The following is a 17,290-nucleotide window of genomic DNA, read 5'->3' on the forward strand; positions in this document are numbered from 1 at the left end:
TAAGTTTTGCATGACAAATTCAATTCATTTGGATTGATTAGGCTTTGCTACATTTCAAGGGAAAGCAAATTGGAAAATGATAAGCTCCTGGCAAAGCAAGTCAGCAACTGATGAGAGTAATACAACGAGAAAGAAAAATTATCACGCATCACTCTAACCACTAATCTTTTCCTCTGGAGAAAATTGGCGGGATTAAAGGAGAAAAGAATGCTACAATGTAAGTTCTATCTTCCAAAATCCCTAAAATTTTTCATATTGAATGTTACATAAAACATAACACACAAAAACATGTATGGGCACTGGTTTAGGATTTTTATATAAAAAAACATATTTGATAAAACAATTTCCTGAATCTGCTTCCTGCAAACTTCCCCTTTATGTCCTGAATTTGTTTCTTTAAGTAGTACTATACAAAAACTTTATAATACACGTACTGAATTTGTTTCTTTAAGTAGTACTATACAAAAACTTTATAATACATGTACTATTACATTCTTGTTCCCTCTGTATGCAAAGCAACAAAAAGTTCAGCAGCTAGCTATAAACTTTTTAATACATTTGAATTCCACAAGTCTTTGTCCAGGATGGTCACTGTTAACGAGTGCAATCCAGCCAACTTGCATTGTACTGAATCTTCATCCATATGCACTTGCATGCATTACACTTAAATGTATTACATTTCTTCCTGACTGGAATTCATTCACCAATGTAACACAGCACTTGTACGCTTCCTTGGGAAATGTTCAGTCCACGTACCGTAATTTGAAATATACTGTGATGCATCACATCACACATAGTCCACTTGAGGTATTTAAGGTAAACATGCCATAACAGCATTCACATCCAGATGGAAGTTTAGCCAACTTTCTGAGCCTAGTCCATCAGGATCCGTTATTTTTTTGTACTTCCTTTGTCTTGATTGATGAGATTTGCCCTCCTCATTCTTGTTTCCTGGTAGTGAGACAGCACTGTTGTTAAAATTTGACTGTCTAGGACCCTGAACACCACCTTTAAGCAAAATTGATTTATGAAATGCATTTCATTTTTGAAAATACACTAGGGTATGAACTGCAACTCTTCACGCCATGCATGTCACAATTCACACCCTCACATAGTTTATTTTCTATATTTACATGTGTGAAATGTCACAATTCACACCCTCACATAGTTTATTTTCTATATTTACATGTGTGAAATGTCACAATTCACACCCTCACATAGTTTATTTTCTATATTTACATGTGGTATATGTCACAATTCACACCCTCACATAGTTTATTTTCTATATTTACATGTGTGAAATGTCACAATTCACACCCTCACATAGTTTATTTTCTATATTTACATGTGTGAAATGTCACAATTCATGCCCTCACATAGTTTATTTTCTATATTTACATGTGTGAAATGTCACAATTCAATGCCCTCACATAGTTTATTTTCTATATTTACATGTGTGAAATGTCACAATTCATGCCCTCACATAGCTTATTTTCTATATTTACATGTGGTATATGTCACAATTCATGCCCTCACATAGTTTATTTTCTATATTTACATGTGTGAAATGTCACAATTCAATGCCCTCACATAGTTTATTTTCTATATTTACATGTGTGAAATGTCACAATTCATGCCCTCACATAGCTTATTTTCTATATTTACATGTGTGAAATGTCACAATTCAATGCCCTCACATAGTTTATTTTCTATATCTACATGTGTGAAATGTCACAATTCAATGCCCTCACATAGTTTATTTTCTATATTTACATGTGGTATATGTCACAATTCATGCCCTCACATACAATTTATTTTCTATATTTACAGTCTACTATCATTTCTGTCAGAATTCCCAGACATTAAAATAGAAGTACATGTACAATATTTATCGAGATTCGTTTACATTGTTCACAACCAATGGCTATTATGAGGAAATAGATATCATTACAATTTGTAAAGATTATAGGCAAAAACATTGGAAATGTAAACAAATGAATATATTATTTGATTTTAGGTGAAACTACTACATGTATTTACATGTGTACATTAAAACATAATTCATACATAATAATGTCTTAATCTGGGATGAAAGCACATCATATAACATCCATCTGTTGCATTCATTTTTTATGAAAAATCCTTGTGTTAAACTTAAAAGTTTTAATAGTATGTATTGTAAACATCAATAAGCAAATTTACCTGCGCTGTTGAACTGACTGCCCAGGATTTTCTTTGATTGGCCAGCAGCAGAATTGTTGGGACTACGAACATTCTGAACTAAAGCGGGTTGGACACCAGTCACAGTTCCATCACGGTTCTAAACAAAGTATTGTAATAAGTACCCATACCCAAGCATAATTCATATCTAGTTTTAAAAGAGGGTTTTTTCCCCTAATTTTGTACAACTATCGCCACTGAAACTTCACTAAGATTTTTTTTTAATCATAGGGAGTTTTATACTGGCCATAAATTTTTGTTTGAAATGTGGAAAGCTTGTTCAGTTTTAAGAAATTACATTCATAAAATACAGAGCTTGTGTTTGATAACAATAAAACCATATTTGGATTTAAAATCTAGATTCACAGAGTTGTTCCATGATAGTGTTATACATGCAGTTAAGCACCTACATTTTCTGTAAAACCCAAATAGCAACCAATTTGGATTACTTTTTTTCTATTAGAAATGTCACTTGTTTGATAAGACTCTCCATACTTTGACAAAACTAATATTAAAGGAGACAAATTTCACAATCCTGATTTAGTAGTGTTCTTGTAATCAAACATGACTTCCATATTTTCTATGGAAAAATATGGGAGATTCTAAAGGGCTACGTCATCTTAAAACTATATATCTTCACAAAACACACCAATATAGAATAATGTTGCTTTTTGTTGGGTTTTGGTGATTTGCTCTCCACCCCTCTAATTTTCCCAGCCTCCTTCCTGGGAGAATCAGATCTCTGCTTTTTATCCTTGTGTTGCATGTACTCCTGGAACTCATTGTGATTTTGCTGAGCGAAATACTGTTGAAGTTTCTGCTTTTGTTTGTCTCTCTGAACGGCCCTGCCTTCTCCAAACTGCCGTGTGTTGCTTTCTGTCTGGTCTCTGGCCTTCAGCTGCTTTGCTCCTGATAAGTTGCCTCCCTTGATATCAAATTCAGTTTCTATGTTATAAGTCTGTCCTAACTTTTTGGAAATCCATTTCCTAAGTGGTCTGTAATCAGAGAAAATCAAGCTTTTGTTTCCTATTGGAAGATTGATTTTAAATAACATGATGACCAAAATGAGTTCCTATATGTACATGCATCTTATGAAATACTGTTTTAACAATTGATACGTGTGAAAGAACTGCGAATGATAGCCTTGTTTCGCCGCCTACTTTCAGGTCAATTTTTAAAGGTTATCAATTATAAATGATTTTTTATCCCCCCCCCCCCCCCCCCCTGTGAAACACAAATTCCTTTTTGCAGGTATTATAAATTGTCATTTAGCAAATGTATACCAAAACTTTTGTTATTTCACAAGAAGGGTGGACATATTATGTTTACAGACCAAAACACAGCGAAAATGTTCGCTCTCATCTTCACAAGTCAAGGGTTATTGATTTGTTACCTCGCACTAACCCTTGACATCAGTCCCTATATAAAAGTTGGGCTCATTAGACCATTTTGCAATCCACTCTAAATAAAACATCCAATGAAATCACTGCATCTTGTTATCTTGTTATGGTGTACATGGATACAAATGACGTGATCGCATACTGCTGTATTGATAAACACGCGCAATCGTAATATTTACACCATTAATTAAGTTTATTGATAGTAGATCAAGTTTGGAAACATTTTTGCTTAAGACAATATTGCTTAACGATTGAAATAGCTATAACTGTAGGTATCAGTACTCGTGTTTCTATTTGAATCTCTATTTGAATCTCTTGCTTCACGTTGTTATAAATAGAACCACATTCTCATTGGTTCCCACTCTTTTGTGGAAACAATCAGAATGAGCCCAACTGTTTGATGGTCACTGATGTCCAGGGTTAGTGCGAAGTAATGAATCAATAACCCTTGGCTTGTGAAGATGGTTCACTCTATGATCAATTGAAATGAGGTTAAAGTGTGAGAAATGAAGTTTAAGTGTGAAAAATGAAGTTAAAGTGTGAGAAATGAAGATTAACCAATTTTTACTCAATAATATAAAGTAATTTGACAACTTAAATGGTTATTTATTGATATCAATAAGGATTTTAAAATATATGTTGTTTTGAAGCCCAGTTTCAAGGAACTTATTTTTCTACCCCCTAATCAAAAGGAGTTGCAATTAAGAGCAATTAATTAATTAACACTGGTATTAAAGTTAATGATCAATTACTAATGGATTCTACTTTGCATTCAAAATGAAAGAAAGCAGAGGTGAGTAAGCTCACATATCCCTTGCTCCAACATTGTTTGACAATGCCTCACATAATGAATGGTAATGCTATGCATTACTACAAGAACAGGACAGACGGGCTCAAAATTCTAATTTCAATAGTGGCATAACTCCCACAAAAAATATTGAGTCAGAATTTTCTGGGAATATGCACATCTACACAGTGTGTCCTTATTAACTACAAAGTTTCACAAAATTCTGTTGAGTTATCAAAGAGGAATTGAGCTGACAAAAAAAGGACTGACGGACTGACAGACTAGTCGAAAACATTATACCCTTCGCAACTTCGTTGCATGGGGTATAAAAATATCATTAGCAAAATTGCAAAGTTTTTTATGATATACGAGTTGAAAATGTAGGCAGGAATCCAGAGTTAGCGTGAATATGATTATGGATGATCAGCGGGAATCCAGAGTTAGCGTGAATATGATTATGGATGATCAGCGGGAATCCAGAGTTAGCGTGAATATGATTATGGATGATCAGCGGGAATCCAGAGTTAGCGTGAATATGATTATGGATGATCCTACAGGTATACTTATATTATTCTGTGTCAGTCACCTGAACTTCTTACAATGAATGAAATTCCATAGATTCAAAATGTACCCACCAAAGCAAACATAGTTAATCTCATTTAACACAAAATTGATTCCCAAAATCAAGACATTCATTGGCCTATAATGGAATTTCAAAAGAAGAGTCACGAAGGAGATTAATGACTGCCCCTCAAGGTTTGCCATCACCCACAGGCACCTGGCATTGCGACACCAAAAATGTACAAATATTTAATATTTCATAGCTAAGCAGAACCTCCATTGCAGACAATTCAAACACCTGCTTTAACTATGATTCATAGTTTTTACAAGTACAAAACTATTCATTTTAAAAATTTTAATTATTTTCCTCAAAAATACACCTTACATTACATCAGTCATGAGATTACAGATTACAACAAAAACATGCTTATAGCAAATTGTTCGGGATGAACAAAATCGTAATAATTAATTTGTTATATCCAATAAGCTCATCATATGTTTTAAAACTACAGGGAATGAAAATCACTTTGCCGAAAACATGAATTAAATATACGCATTTTTGCTGTAACCTAGTATTACTGTATAATTAAATAGAATTACAAATTCATTTTTCGTAGACTAATTAAGAATTTTCTGGCTATAAAATGGCTTACTTGATGAATGGAATGACCATAAAGAAGTTGTTGGGGTTCATGTCCAGGGATTTTGGTGTTTGGTCCCTTCGGTGGGCTGGCAAAGCATCAACAGGAAACCACTGAAGACTCTGTCAAAAAACAATACAATTCCTTACATATTGACAGGAAAACTTAGTTATTTGAAGCAGCAATCTAATTAGAACTACATATACTTGAACACTGCCCTTCTCTATGATGCACTTTGTACTGTACAAGAGCTATAATAACAAGTCTAGTTTTCATTGTAAATATCAATTTGCTCAAAGTTAGAATGTTAATTTATGGTTGCAGTAAAAATGTGAAATACATGTACTTGTTATCGGTAATTCTGAAAAACATGCACAAATGCACTTAGGCCAAACACCGAGTGGTATTCTGAAGAATTTCAAGAAGCATAGAGAGAGAGATGAGTAAGGTAGATCATGTGTGGAGGAAAACAAGGCAGGTATATCATGAGAAATACTGCAAGAACACCACATTCCTTACACACAGCAAACGGCACTACTACTCCACAAAAATTACCAAGTGCTGCTATGACACCATAAAATATATAGAAACTGACAAACAAGTGTTTTAGGAAATGTTGAAATGACTAGTCCACCTTTGAGTGAAAGTGATCTCACCTTGGCAAAAAAGTGATCTCACTTTGGCAAACAAATGTATTGGCTTTTTTCCTGGGAAAGATGAACGTAACAAGAATCACACCTAAAAATACCCAGATGATGTTTTCAAGGCAGTTGTTGAGTTTTCTGGTCTCGCATTAGGAAAATTCAATCCTGTGTGCCTCAAAGATGTGAAGGAACCATCAAACTCTCATGATCTTGCACCCCACCAACTTACCTACTAAAGCCGTGTTGCGACACTTTTCTTCCAATTCTGGTGTCAGACTCTTGTTACTAGAGGCTAGAGCTCCATCAGATATGAAACAGGCAATCACCAGACTATATATAAAAACAACCAGCCAGTGTCTAACTTCTGTATCTAAAGAAATTGAATGGCTTGTAGCGAGTTGAACAGAAAATCATCTGCTAAAGAACAACTTGCACGATAACTGGCAGTCCATTTATCTTGGCATTCTACAAATGACATTTCTGACTCCACATTGTCGTGGATCACATCATACCAAGACAGCAGGACACTGTGCATAGCCATTAGATCAATCATTATCTGATGTTCAGAAACGTTTCAGCAGTGTTCTACGAAGATCATTTCTCAGGCCAGAAGTCTACTGTAGGTTCTCTGAATCAGTAGATCAGATATGATTTAACCATCAAATGAAGTGTCACTGCAGATGATACCCAACTGTACCTAGTCATTGAGCCCATCAACCCCTGGATGAAATCTTTAGTACACCTTGTCCAGAAGACATCAGCAACTTGATGAACTTACTTGTACTCAAACTCAATGTAGACAAGACTGACCATATGATTTATGCTCCTAAACACCACACCAGTGACGTAGCAGATGTTAGCCTGTCCTTTGGATGTAACATTGATCACAATGCTACAGTACTGTACTGAAGGATCTAGGGGTATACTGTAAATTCTTTATTTAACAAGCATAATTAATATCACAAAATGACTCGTAGATGTCAAAGCACAACAACATGAACTTGTGAGTGGACTGTTGATAAGAGTTGCATTTCAGCAATATAAATATAAAAGCAAGTGATTTTATTTGGTGGCTGGTGCTTCTCGCTAAAATGTAAGATAAATTCCTTGCACATATTTAGGAATGTACAGCATTTTGATTGAACACTCAGCATATAATGCTGTTGCTCAGTCATATTACCTACAATTTAGGTGAAAACGCCAAATTTTACCATTTACTACTGTCAAAGATTGTAGAATTCTTGTGAACTCTGTTCTGACTAGTGAAATCACACATTGATTATAACAATGCCTTTCTCCATTATGAAGACCATGAAGACAGACCGTATCACCCATATTCTAAGTGATCTATACTGACTCCCATTGAAATTCAGAAGTCATTACAAGCTGCTTCTTTACGAATTTACAGCTCTCTGTGGACTAGCGCCAGACTATATCACAGATCATGTCCTGTCTCATTCCCTGCATTCAGGAAAGTCCATGTTGTTAACAACTCCATCAAGAACACATGGAGAATGATGGTTCAATAAGGCAGCTCCCGTGCTCTGGAATTTCCTCCAATTCCATATTTAAAAGGACTCAAATACACTGAATGGTTTTAAAACAATCTTAAAATATATCTCTCTGAGTAATTTTTGACTTTCTCTTAATTACATAATCAAGCATTTCAATTCTATGTGATTTATTTTTTTAAGTCCTTAATGATACCATATTCTAATTTTAGTCTGTTTTACTTTTCATACATCTGTAATTTTTATGCCTGTTTCATATATTTTATTTTTATGCAGTAAAGCACCTTGCCCTATGGTAACTTTGTTCAAGTTGGCCTGTACAAATCATTTTATTCTATTGCATCATCATACAAGGCAGAAGTACTAATTCATGATTATGCAAAATGTGAATGTAATACCCTGATTATGCTTAATTTCAAACACACTACAAAAAGTACACATACAGTAAAATTTAGGCCTTTACTTGTACTGTCATTATGATACAGTAATGTCTTCTGGAATAAAAGTTGGACAAAATTAACCAGGTAACAACTTTTAAAAATTGTAGCTGCAGAACTACATACCCTGAAGCGTACTACACCATTTCAACCGTCCCGTTATTGTTCAGTTCTCCATAAGAACCGTTCCGTTCCCACATCAAACCGTTCCGTTCAAACCGTTCAGTTCCCATCTAAAACCGTTTGTTCCCTCAAACTATTTGTTTCCGCATGGTCATTCTGAACTCGCTTGTCAGTCAGTCATTGTAGGTCAACACTGCTTGGTCAGGGTAGAAGAGGACTATAATAATTGCTCTTGATTCAACACAATATTTTAAAGTTGCACAAGGCTACTTTCCTTATGACCGTATATTATATATACATGTACATTATACACATATGGTTTAACGCAATCTTGTTTATTATGATGTAATTGTTATCAATGTTTTTGTTCTAGCCATAAAGTACATGTATGTGTATACGTATACATGTATGCATGAGAAATGAAAACAGCTTTCTTTGTAAATCGAGTTCCATATACGCAATCACTGTTCTCTTGAAAAGTTAACCGTACAAACATGCTTTAAAAGTAATGAGTATACGGGTCACATGGATGGTTGAATTGAATTATAAAAAGGGATCTTACATTAATATTTGCCACTGAAGTGGATTGATTGATTGTTTATGGTTTTACGCCGTTTTGACATTATTTCAGCCATTTTACAGTGGCCCGGGATAGTTGTGATTATAAAGATGGATTATTAAAATTGAACTAATAATTATGTCCCCTTTGATCTCTGATCCATCACAATATTTTTTTCAGAGAGCTACAGTTCTGCAGCTTATCAATAGACCTAATACTTTCATTTTGAATACATTTTACCAAATTTTAATTATTAAATGTTTAATATTATAATTCATTAATACAATGAGAGTAAAACTAAGTGGATTGAAAATCTACTTAGAAATTGGAATTTCAATCCAATGTTTTAAAGGGAGCTGCGCCGAAAAATATTCCCACCCGTGCACGACGACAAGCTTAGATATTTTCAATCCACGCTAACTTAGCATCCGCCCATTGGATTGTGACATCCAATGTTTTTACTGTAGCAGATGAATAACATGAATGCTGTATATTTCATTTCTTGCCACTTAATTTTCGCTGGTCTTAGTTCCAATTCACTAAAGTTTACAGACAAATTATCAATTCACTACAACACGGCAGAGCATATCTTTATTTTGGGGTACATGTAAAAGAATATTTTTTTAGTTTAGGGTGACAATGATATTGAAATCGAACATGAAATGACCTAATGCTATTTTTAATTTCGAATAAAAAAAGTTTTTTTTTTTATTTATTACACCAATACATGTAAATATCCTCATGTGCAATTTAAGGCATGTATAACTATGTATTAATTTACTTTCATCCCTCTTCCTTCCATTTTATAATATTCATAATTTTAATTGAATTAAAGTTTTATATTGACGAGGAATTCCTCTGTTTCCTGCAACGTCTATGTACATGTATGAATAAAAAGTACCGAAAGTGTCCGAAATGCAGGATTTGAATATTCAGGTGAAACTGTTCGATCCCATCATGGACCAAACTGTTCCGTTCTCAATGAGAACCGTTTATTCACTATCTTAAAGTGTTCCATTCTCGATAACAACTGTTCCATTTCTGCTGAGAACCGTTCCATTCAAACCATTCAGCGTTTGATCCCCAAACAAAACCGTTTGTTCCCAAACTGTTCAGCGTTCATTCACCGTTCTACTGGTGTAGTAGTACGCTTCAGGGTCTGTATGTCTTATCAGCCTAAAGACTTGGAGTGATCAATCAGTAATTAATACCCAACTTCTAGTCCAACAGGCTGCATTTCTGCAGCTACAATAAACATTAATGTCTCTTCAGAGGATTTGCAGATTTTGTACAATTTTCACAACACAGAATGCAATGATATTTTTATCATCTAATCTGTTCATAGGCAACAAATGTCTTCTGCTGTCTTAACCATGGATTTGACCCTGAAGAGTTGCATCTCACATTTCTTCTAACTATGATGAATATTCCAACAAAAGTTTAATACAGTAGGTAAGAAAGTGGAGTCAGAAGATTCTGATATTTGAGTGGAATTGTGACTCTACTCAGATAAGCATATGCTGACTGAAATAAGACTGTATATAGATGTAAAACCGTTATCCCTATGACCCACCAAGATTTTGAAAGAAAATCAAAATATCCAATCAGCAAACAAATAGAAATCACAACGTTGTAACTACATGTATACCTTGATTTCTTTCCTTGTCTTTGGTTGAAATTTAGTCTCCAGCCCCACCCCTGTTATGATGTAAAGTCTGGATAGCTGATCATTAAAATAGTTCTCTATAAACTCATTCTTGTCTATCAGTGATGTGATGTCAAATCCGGTCTCTTCATAAACCTACAAAAAATCATTTCTACAATACTTTTTAACACAAGTAACCTTTAGTGCAATGACCCTGAGCACCATGCATAGGTCTAAATTTGTGGTACTTCACCTACAGCTGGTGATGTCTCAAGCTAATCAAGTGCAAAATTCTTGATGGAATGCAAAACAAAGAAACAACTCAAGACATCTGATTAAATTCATTAATCAACTGTGCTTATAGAACTACAAAGTGTGTATGTATATCTTAGATCCTGGACAATTGTAATTATCATCATTGGTTTATACTGATCAAATGAAGACCACATAATTCAATACACAGCCAGTGGTAGCCATTATTAGTCTTAATACATATTTAATAGACGAGTTGTTTCCCTTGCCACATTACTTTGGTCTCAATTGGCTGACTACTCAGTAAAATATGGACAATACATTGAATGCAAGTATGTATACTACGCAGTTTCTCATGTCACTTGGGTGTGATGTCATAATTGTCTCAGGTCATAGTGAATATCATGCAAGGGACATGAGAAATATTCATGAAAACAATTCTAGCTTTTCTGCGAAAAACACTGAGCATTCTTCATTTACCCATACAGTCTAAACTCTTTTCTGTCATATCTTTCTGCTCCAGTATAGTTTTTAATGTATGGAAAATTTTTCCACGTTTACATAAATATTTTTTTCAAATACCATTGAAAAACAGTCACCTTGGCCCCTATTTAAAGATTTGCCCTTTATATTTGTATGTAAAACTTTGATCCCCTATAGTGGTTCCACCCTACCTCTGCACACTATGGTTTTAGCAAACTTGACTCTGCACTATGTCAGGAAGCTTTTTTGTAAATGTAAACTTCTGGTCAAATGGTTCTTGAGAAGAAGATTCTTAAAGATTTTCCATATATATTTACATGCAAAACTTTGATCCCCTATCTGGCCCCATCCTATCCCCAAGGACCATGATGGTTTTAACAAACATGCATTTGATCTATGTCAGGTAGCGTTCATGTAAATGGAAACTTTTGTCATTCAGTGGTTCTTGAGAAGATTTTTGCTATATATTTCTATGTAAAACTTTGATCCCCTATTGTGGCCCCATTCTACCCCCACAGGCCATGATCTGAACAAACTTTAATCCACTTTATATCAGGAAACTTTCAAATAAATCTCCACTCTTATGGCCCAGAGGTTCTTGAGAAGACTTTTAAAGATTTCCCCTATATATTTGCATGTAAAACTTTGATCCACTATTGTGGCCCCACCCTACCCCTCGGGGTCATGATTTTGACATACTTGAATCTCCACTATGTCAGTAAGCTTTCATGTAAATGTCAGGTTATCTGGTCTAGTAGTTCTTGAGAGGAAGATTCTTAAATACCCTCCCCCCTTTTTGGGGGTGATTTTCTCCCCTTTGAAGGAGGAATGGCCCTTTATTTGAACAAACTTGAATCCCCTTCACCCAAGGATGACTTGTAGCAAGTTTGGTTGAAATTGGCCCCGTGGTTCTGGAGAAGAAATCAAAAGTATGAAAAGTTTTGAGACAGAGGACGGACGGCGGTTGATCAGAAAAGCTCACATGAGCTTTCAGCTCAGGTGAGCTAACAATACAAGATATATTTCTTAAACAGTGTGTAGTTCAACTAATATGGAATATACATGGTCAGTAAATTCCATATGAAGTTCAAGTTTAGCTCTCGTCCCATATGGAGTTTACTGACCACACATATTTCCTATTACTTCAACTACAAACTGTGTAGCGTCCATCATGTATTTACCCACACTCTGATAATTTTTTTATAAAATGCTGGCTAATGATTGATTTACATCGGTCACGTGAAAGAAGGGCACCTTATACCCTGTCACTAGAAATTTAATACATGATCAGTGCCTATTATGATATCATGAATTATCATTGTTATGTAAACAATCATGTAAATAAAAGCACTCTGATAATACCTCCCTAATGGCACAATCATGTGCAGTCTCATTTTCGTTGACCTTGCCCTTCGGAAATCCCCAACTGCTCTTGGTCCAAAATCCCTGAGCAAGTAAACACTGAAAAGAATCCTTGAAAGTTAATATACGTTGTACAATACTTCTGACCTAATATTGTTCGAAACATTCATTTGTATGTACACATTTGCTTTCTTGCTTCCATAGAAGGGTGCCACTCAATACATGTAAGTTGGAATTTCTACTTTGAGATGTCAGTTACCTTTTGAACAATGTAAATTACATTCACATTTTATGAATAGCTTATTCATTTTACACAAACACTTTGAAAACACTTGCTTTAACTTGTAATCAATATATAAAACTGATAGTGTAGTTACGTATTTCATCTCTGGATCCAACAGGATTCCCCCATATGTTGGTACACTCATTTTGTACGTTTTCCAGTTGTCCAAAATTTTATCCACTTCTCCTGCATGTCCACTCAGAAATGGACAATGTTTAAAGAGTTTGGTGGTTAAGGTTATAACAGATGTACAGTGTACATACCAAATACACATGTAAATGTCAAATATACAACATCATTCAAAGACAAATTACACAAACTACATTCAGTGAAGTAATATAACTCTAAAAAACATTAAAGCATACAGTACACACAGAAATTCATGAACAATTCACAGAACCTCACATAAGTATTCTAAAAAAAACATGTACTATCTTGTAATATATGCATGTATATAATAATATCTGTATACTAAGTATATGCCATCATAAGACAGTGTAATACCTGCATGCATGCAAGTGTTTGCCTTTTTAAAAATATATTCTCCGTCGTACTTGTGTAACTAGCAAAGAAGCCAAATTAGTCACCATATAACAAACCCTATACCCTGTATATTCTTGCTGCATATATGTATGTCAAGATGAATTGAGTATTCTGTTGGGCAAGTACCCTGGGGTCATCCCAAACCTTATTTTATAATTGTTGAATATATATCTAAAGCAATTGAGGTCCTGTCCCCTGAAATTATGATACAGTGGATCCTCGGTAATCCGGACGCCATTAATCTGGACGCTTCACCTTCCGGACGGTTTTTCTAGGGAACGGAATTTTTATACATTATTTTGCATCATTAATCCGGAAATTCGCGTCCCAGATCCGGACGGTCACTTTTTACTACAAAACGTTATAATGCATTGAAAATTGTACCGTTAATCCGGACGGTAATTTTGTTTAGGGAAGGTCTCTGTCAGACAATTTTAGCAAGGCGTAAATTATAAAGAAAACAAGCCAAACTGTCTAATTGAAGCGATTACCTGTACCCTGTCAACACCTCCCTATAATTAGGTGGTGTATGATGATATGTCAATTAGATAGCACGTGCCGATCGAGACATTGTATTGCCAATTTTCGCACATAAGATTTTATTGTGTGTCGTGTTGAATTTTGTAAATAAATCTGTAGCATATTATTTTATAGTCTTGATGAATAGCCTAATAATATTAATAGATTAAACATCATGCTGTAATGATAATTTTTTTAACTGCTACACATATCAGTTGTACTGATTTGTAAATTGATTATCGACTTATGCAAATCTAAAGAGTGTAGATTATACTTCTAGATTCTGGATTTTATACTGTTGATTGGCGTGAAATATACATGTATGTTAATGTACATGTATACGTAGTAAGTTTTTAACGTTTAGAATAGAATGTCAAGCATGTAGAATATACCTGTATACGAATGATTCCTGTTACGATGCTGTAGAGCTTTATTGCTTTTGAATTTTTAAACTCTGGGTAGAAGTGAGAAAATTACCATTTTAAGGAAAATGACAATTAAATGTTAAGTTTCACCCGAGTTTTGTTCCGCTATTATCGCATGAAAATAATAGGTGCGCATGGCTAGATCAAAGCAGTTGTAGGTCTTGATATTACGAGCTTAGATGATTTTGTTCTCTCGATATTGTCTTGGATAATTATAGAATAAGAAATATAAAGTCTGGCAGATTGAATTTTGGTTAAAGAATGTTGTCAACTGACATGATACATGTAATCACGAAATTCTTATATCAACTTTGGACTATGAAGATTGTTTTAACAGACCGCCGAACCCGTGAATCGTGACAGATGGAAATTACCGTCTTCTTTTTAATAGAAGTAAAAGTGTGATGAAATGTTTGAAGTGTAAATGATTATGTTAGTTACTAATGATTTATTTACTTATAGTTACATAAAGTGCTTCATTATTTATTTTAGTGCATACGGTACACAGTTTTGTATATTTATTTGTAGGGCTCATATTTATGCACAATGTAAGCACAGGCAAATACACTGAACACGTACATCAAATTTTAGTGCTTTGAAATAAATGTAAATGTTAACATTATCATAATTCATTTACTAATACAAATGGTCAAATCCAATTATAGAATGTGTTTAATTCACTATGCATCAATAAAGTAGGCAATAATTGGTTACTTATGTAAAGATAGAAAATATGCGATTCAATAATCCGGACGCTTCATTTATCCGGACGATTTTTCTGGGAACCAAAGTGTCCGGATTAACGAGGCTCCACTGTATAAGGTTTTGGATGACCCCAGGGCACTTGACCAACAGAATACTAATTGCATCTTGATGTATACAGCAAGAATATATGGTAAAGGGAATGTTAACTTATATGGTAACTATTGTGGCTTCTATGCAATAACACAAGTACAACAGAGAACATATTTAAAGGCAAATATTTGTGTGTGGGTATTACTATCTTATTAGAGAATCTAGTTTGAAATTGGAGTAGAAAAAGCTTCAAGTATACAAAAGCAAAACAGAAAAATATATCACTCTAGCCAAGAAGCATTATATTTCTTTACACTTCTTCAATTCAACTGCCACTGCCCCATATCTTTGCTTTGGGTTTAAAATCTGCCCTTCTCATTTACCAGCTTTATCATGCTGATATCCATACTGGGCTCATGTTGCCGAATACTTGATGTCAATATTGAAAGAAGGTTTAAACTCTAAAGAAAAGTATTTTACAACAAAAATGGATATTTGTATGAAAATACAAAAACCAAAATAAAATTTGCAAATGGTCTTAGGAAAACACTCAAATCTTACTATGGTGTTAAACAAGAAGATATTTCAAAATTTAAGCCCCAATGTGGTATCATTGATGATCTCCCATGGCAAAGTAAAAGGCAGTTATTAAGCAGTTTCTTAACCTCAACAGTTAACCAATCTTAGCAGTTGTTAAACAGTTTCTAGTCTTTCTCTGTACTGCTAAGGGCAATGTATTTAAAATTGATACTCAAATATTACAGTGATCCTGTTCAGATTGGTGTAGAATTGAAAATTTGTAATTGTATCATCAGTCATTATTTCAAACTGACATTTCATGAATGTGAAAGTTTTTAATAGAATATAATTATATTCTTTCTAAAATTGGTTTCAACTAAATCAACTTACCTGCTGCAGTTTAACATATATGACAGAATTTATATACCAGCATATATATGTAGCGGTCAGCAGGGTTTGATCGCCGGTGGCCATGCAGATAGCTCAGTTGGTAGAGCACCTGACTAGAGATTCGGGGGGCCCAGGTTCAAATCCCGGTCTGGTCCATTGCATTTTCTCCCTTCCTGTTACAATAGGTGCCGTGACCAGCCCCTGGAACTGACAGGTGAAAATGCCTGCCAGGGGATTAAGATCCTGGGTTGACGTCTTCAGGTGTGAAGACATTTAAGGAGGGAGGAATGTAGCGGTCAGCAGGGTTCGATCGCGGGTGGCCAGATAGCTCAGTTGGTAGAGCACCTGACTAGAGATTCAGGGGACCCGGGTTTGAATCACAATCTGGTCCGTTGCATTTTTTTCTCCCTTCCTGTTACATTTATAACAATTCATTTTTCATTCAAATATCAATACTACTTAATTAATTGACATTACAATAACAATGATAAATCACCTATGATAAGGATATTTTGTGCAGAGAAATCTTTGATTCCACATGTTCTAAGCTCTGGGTTTTCAGCACAATAGAAGTCTAAATAAAACCAATGAGCCAATTCTATTTGAAAGAACACTCTAATCAGGTCTTGTCTTTCTTCATCCGGGATATTGATGATAAATCGACTGAAAAAAAAATGATTGTTAAACTGAATGCTATTAAATCGTTTTCGTAGATTAGCTTTTATAAATTTTCGTTAACCAAAAATAATAATAATAATAATAATAAAAATAGACTCAAACTGATATAGGCCCATTTCAGGATACCGAGGAAATTCGAATGCGATACTTACCTGCATAAATCGTCGAGGACATATATTGGGATAGTCAGTCCTTGTGCTTGGGCTACACTGATAGTATCTTGCTTTACATCCATTTCATATTATTTCAAATACTCTACAAAGTGTACATAAAACTGCATATTTCTTTCTTTTTCCCCCCGTTTAGCAGAACTCAGATAAGACTAGTTACCCAAAACGCTGGGCAACGGACTAAGCAATTTTTATGCAACACAACACCTTTTTAGCATAGCTGTTGCAAAAAATTTATTTAGAAAACCATTTCTTTCTTTAAACTTAATTTAGATAAAATCATTTAATTCAATGCAAAAACACACACGAACTTATGGCGCGCTATCTTTGTCATCATCGACGG

At 34.6% G+C, this 17,290-nt stretch overlaps 1 protein-coding gene across 1 annotated transcript; it reads right to left on the bottom strand.

Moving 5' to 3' along the window:
* Positions 1-291: 291 nt before the first annotated feature.
* Positions 292-17,241, bottom strand: LOC125649321 (m7GpppN-mRNA hydrolase-like). The gene is made up of 9 exons (XM_048876766.2): positions 16,930-17,241; positions 16,611-16,762; positions 13,003-13,130; positions 12,626-12,724; positions 10,532-10,684; positions 5,622-5,731; positions 2,870-3,215; positions 2,203-2,320; positions 292-1,008 (listed from the first exon to the last, which is right to left on the bottom strand). The coding sequence occupies exons 1-9, from the start codon at positions 17,010-17,012 to the stop codon at positions 812-814; spliced, it is 1,386 nt and encodes a 461-aa protein (XP_048732723.1). The 5' UTR covers positions 17,013-17,241; the 3' UTR covers positions 292-811.
* Between the last annotated feature and the right edge of the window lie 49 nt (positions 17,242-17,290).

Source organism: Ostrea edulis, chromosome 5 (genome assembly GCF_947568905.1).
Source record: "Ostrea edulis chromosome 5, xbOstEdul1.1, whole genome shotgun sequence".
In the NCBI taxonomy this organism is placed as follows: domain Eukaryota; kingdom Metazoa; phylum Mollusca; class Bivalvia; order Ostreida; family Ostreidae; genus Ostrea; species Ostrea edulis.